Below are 5,000 nucleotides of genomic sequence, written 5' to 3'. Positions count from 1 at the left end.
CAATTTTAAATTATTTCAAAACTGATGAAATATTTAAATTGTAGATTTATACAAACCTGTATTCTTGAGTTGCCCCAATCTGCAACTAAGATGTTCCCATGACTGTCAACAGCAACACCAGTTGGAGCATTGAATTGGCCATTTCCTTCTCCATTGGAGCCAAAACTGTAGAGAAAGTTGCCTTCTGAATTGAAGATTTTCACACAGTGATTATGAAAATCAGAAACAATAATATCATTGTTGGCATTGATTGCAACATAATGTGGTCCGGCAAACTGGTTGTCGTCATTTCCACGAGAACCAAACTTTTGGATAAGTTTTCCATTCGACTGGAAGATAAATATACAACTTGCTTTGTTATCCACAACAATAATATGTCCATTTTTATCAACAGCAACACCCTTTGGTCCCAGCAGTTTATTGTTACCAATCTTGTTAATATATTTACCATCTGGGGAGAAAACACTCACCCATTTATTGTCATAGTCTGCAACTAAATAATTGCCATTCATGGTGACTGCAAGACCAGTCGGACGTTGCATTTTTCCAGGACCTCGACCTGGCGAACCAAAACGAAGTTTACAGTCCCCTAATGATGAAAACACTTGCACAACTTGGTTGTTACTGTCTGCTACAAGAATTTTACCATTAATGGAGGTTAATCCTTGTGGATTTGTAAATTCACCTTTATTTCGACCTTTTACTCCAACCTTCAAAATGAGGTCATCTTCAATAACGTTACTCTTACGGTTAGATCCATGCGATCTTGAACTGGATGGTCGTTTGGTCCCACGTTGTTTTACAGCACTTGTTTTAGGTATCCTAGTTGAGGCTCCCAATAGATCGCTTTCCTCTCCTGCAGGTAAAGCTTTCACTTTGAATGGAGAACCTTTAATTGGTTGGTTAAAAACCTTGATAAACATCTCATAAGTTCCTTCTTTAGGAATAGAATAAGTAATGTCGTATGTTCCGTTTTTGTGGTCAGTGATATGTGGTTCAACAATGATGTCTTTATTTAGGCTCAGTAACTCAGCTTCAACCGTTGCATTTCCCAGTTTAACCAATTCCCCTTTTCTATCTTTTGTAGTAACAGATACGGTAGAATATTTACCAATGTAAGAATATTTGAGACCATTTCCCGTTGCTGTTGTTTCATAGCCAACTGCACTGTTAGTGAGAATATGTCCAAGGTTTACAATTGACTTTTTCAAAGATTGGAAACATGAACTATCAAATTCTAAAAATTCGTTTTCTTCAGGTTGATAATTTATGCTCATAGACCCTAATTCTTGCAATTTCTCTGTCACTTCCTTTTTCACCACTAGAATTGCTGTTTCTTTACCATGAGTAAGGGCTTCCTCTGTGACTTCACAGCAATTGGAAATTCTGGAAAGTGTGCTCTCAAGGGTTTCTTTCTGTTTACTCAGCACCATCTGTTTGGATGTGTGTACTTCTGACAACTCTTTGAGTAGTGTTGTCTTTTGTTGCACTATTAGTTTGTCGAGAACATCAAAAGCACTGACTATTTCATCTTCAGCTTCCCTCAATTTATGGTTTAATTTTTCAGAAACTTCCTCAACTTCTTTAACAGACTTCTGAATTCCAGGGATTTGAGCTCTGGCCCCTGAAATAAGTCGCTGGAGACCAGCTTTGTGTTCTTTAATTGCATCTTGCAATGGAATTGTTTTATGACCAACATGGACGGCAGTGCATTCTTCACAGGCAGCTGTTTCACAAGCGCAACAGTAGAACTGTAGTGATCTACCTTCATGGCTCGGACAAACAAGTCTGTTTTCTTTATCTTCGGTCAAGGCTAATTCACTGAGTCGTATAATATTGTGGACACTGGTGGCCATCTCGTTGGGAGTCTCACTTCCTTGGTCTCTTGAAGCTTGACCTCCACAGCTACTTTCAGAACAACGCTGACACAGGAAATTGTCACAGTTTGTACATTTGCATGTGGCTTTTGTGTTGTCTACACAAGCAGTGCAGACGTTGGTTTGTCCAAGAACATCCATTAGATTAGTAATGAAGAAATTGGTTTGCATCGCCGAGACTCCCTCCACTGGAAGGATGGACTGTTGGCGACAGATCGGACACGTCAAAGACAGACTCTCCGGAGGAATGTAACTTATCAGGCAGTGCTCGCAGAATGTGTGTAAACACGGCAAAACTTTGGGATTCTGATAACGGTCCAGACAAATTCCACAGCTCAAGAACTCACGGTGAATCTGTTGTACAACTGGACTGCTGTTTGCCATATTAAAGGGTGGTGTACCTTCAGGTAAGGTGACCTGCAAAGAGAACATGAAGGAATTTAGAGACAAGTAGAGACAACAACATATACACAATAACTACAACAACAATATTATAGCAATAAGATCAGTTGTTTTATGAAGCAAGAATCTATCTATCATTGTAATATGCAAGAAATAGTCATATTAAAAACAACAAAATACAAAACATGATAGATGGTCCGGGAATCAAACTCATGACCTCACGATCGTAAGTTTGATGCTCTAACCACTGAGCCATGCGCCTTCACAACAAAAATTGCATGTGTAAGGAGGAGGAGGAAGAGGAGGAAGAGACCCCCTTCAGTCAACATGTACACCAAGTCAAACTTTGGAGGAACAAAAATTGCATGTGTAATGCTGTAAGATTAGGAAAGATAGCGACAGCATTTGAATGTTTACACTACAGGTTTACACTACAGGTTTACACTACATACTACACTGAGTTGTATGCCAGAAAACAAGTAAATCTGATGGGAAAAAAAAGGATGACTGGTTAGTAATATGATAGCAACTATCAAGATTAAGACCTAAGAATTGTGGGATTGATTCTAACCAATCCTTTTCATCATTGCTCTATCTTTACATAAATTTACATTGAAAGTTAATATCAATACTTTTTATGTGTGCTCAAGGTCACAGTTTCACTGGATTATATTGATTGGTACTTATTTTATCATCATTGGAAGAATGAAAGAGAAAGGACCTAAAATATAAAGTGATGTAACTAAATACAGCAAAAGATTTTGCTTGATACTCTTCCATTTTTGTCATTATTAATAACTTATGTGAGGTCATTATTTATATTTGACATATATTTGTCCTCATCTTGTTTGTTGTTAACACAATGTTTCGGCTGATCTACCCTCCAGCCTTCATCAGGTGTCTTGGAGAAATTTTGAACCTGGGTTCTCATTCCTAAGGTATTTTTCAATGTCATTATTATTATTATTATTATTATTATTATTATTATTATTATTATTATTATTATTATTATTATTATTATTATTATTGTTATTATTATTCAGGTCACTGCCTGGAATTGAACTCGGAATCTTGGAAGTTGAAAATTTCGTGACTAACTGTTATATTGGCCATACATATATTATACACTTCAATTGATTCACCATGCACTTATAACCAGAAGTAATTGTAATGGAGTATAACACAAAATGGAGGTGCAATAGCCCAGTGATTAGGGCAGTGGACTCACGGTCGGTGGATCGTGGTTTCGATTCCCATACCGGGCGTTGTGAGTATTTATTGAGCGAAAACACCTAAGCTCAACGAGGCTCCGGCAGGGGGTGGTGGCAACCCCTGTTGTACTCTTTCACCACAACTTTCTCTCACTCTTTCTTTCTGTTTCTTGAGTAACGCTGCGATAGACTGGCATCCCGTCCAGCTGGGGGGAACACATACGCCATAGAAACTGGGAAACCAGGCCCATGAGCCTGGCTAGGTTTTGAAAGGGCGACGTTTATCATTATAACACAAAATAAAAGTAGATAGGAAAACATTAGTGAAGAAAGCATCTATACTCTACAGAATTTCTTTTAAAAATAGTTGATTCATGATGGAAACAATATATATATATATATATATAACACAGCACAAGACTAAAGTAAATTTACATATAACAGATACAAGTCAAAAATGAACATAAATACCTGACCTGTAGACATTCAAGTCTATGAGTCAAAATTCAAATTCTGACACTAACATCTACAGTGATCACACCAGCCCTGCCAACTATAAAAATGTAGCAACACTATCCAACATCACTTCATCCTGAAGATGAGACTATGAAGTTCTAGAAATGCTGATGATTGGTTTAGGAGATTTGGCTTCCAAAAACAGTGCAGGTGCTCATTTAGAAGTACAAAAAAAAATTAAAAAACTAGAATATAGTCCTGGTTTCAATATGACATGTTTAAAAGAAAAGCTGTTACTGATATCTGTGAATATGACATGCCATAAAGTCAGATCATATATCATGTATTTCCTTTATATCCTGTGTCAGAGGTTAGCTATTTATATCTATTCTTTCACTGGAGACTTGTGTGTCTTTGTGTATATGCCTATACATGCCAATACATGATACATATATACCTATACATAATACATATATGTCTGTACATGCATTATACATAGCACATATGTATGAGTATGTGTGTGTGTGCATGTGTGTGTAAATGAATAAATAATTAGATATATGTATGTGTATTTATATATATCATGGCATCACAGTATTGACCAGACTATCGGATGTTGTTATACATCGCTGATCACAATGCACTTCACATTGTTTCAGCTTTCAAGTGAAGCAGCCCCACTGGTTAGGCAAGCAAGCAAACATTCCCCCCAATCAGAGGTCATACTGTCACAGGCTGACCCATTTACTCAGGTTCGAAATTTCCCCAAGACACCTGATGAAGGTTGGAGGGTATATCAACCGAACATTGTGTTAACAGCAAACAAGATGAGGACAAATATCCGTCAAATGTAAATAATGTAAATAATGTACATAATTCCTCATCTCTTAAATATAGAGCTGGAATAACAGCTGAGTTTTGAAAGTATTTTGAGTAATTGATTTTCTCTACTTTGTCTTCCTTGCCACTTATTACCATCATTCCAAGAGAACTATAAAGTCTCTGATATTTCAAAAGACTTCAATAACAACTATTATAATAATATAAGTGGCTA

The 5,000-nt window shown here is 36.9% G+C and overlaps 1 protein-coding gene across 4 annotated transcripts in view; it reads right to left on the bottom strand.

Moving 5' to 3' along the window:
- Positions 1-5,000, bottom strand: part of LOC106867554 (tripartite motif-containing protein 2) — a 104,482-nt gene that overhangs the window by 1,982 nt on the left and 97,500 nt on the right. For all 4 annotated transcript variants that reach the window (XM_014912460.3, XM_089361790.1, XM_014912462.3 and 1 more), the window contains one exon: positions 57-2,294. In XM_014912460.3, coding sequence (XP_014767946.1) covers positions 57-2,294 — 2,238 coding nt within the window. The remainder of the gene's footprint in view (positions 1-56; positions 2,295-5,000) is intronic.

This window comes from Octopus bimaculoides, chromosome 13, assembly GCF_046866305.1.
Source record: "Octopus bimaculoides isolate indiv1 chromosome 13, ASM4686630v1, whole genome shotgun sequence".
Classification (NCBI taxonomy): Eukaryota; Metazoa; Mollusca; class Cephalopoda; order Octopoda; family Octopodidae; genus Octopus; species Octopus bimaculoides.
Note: the sequence above shows the minus strand (reverse complement) of the source record. Positions and strands in the feature narration are given on the sequence as shown.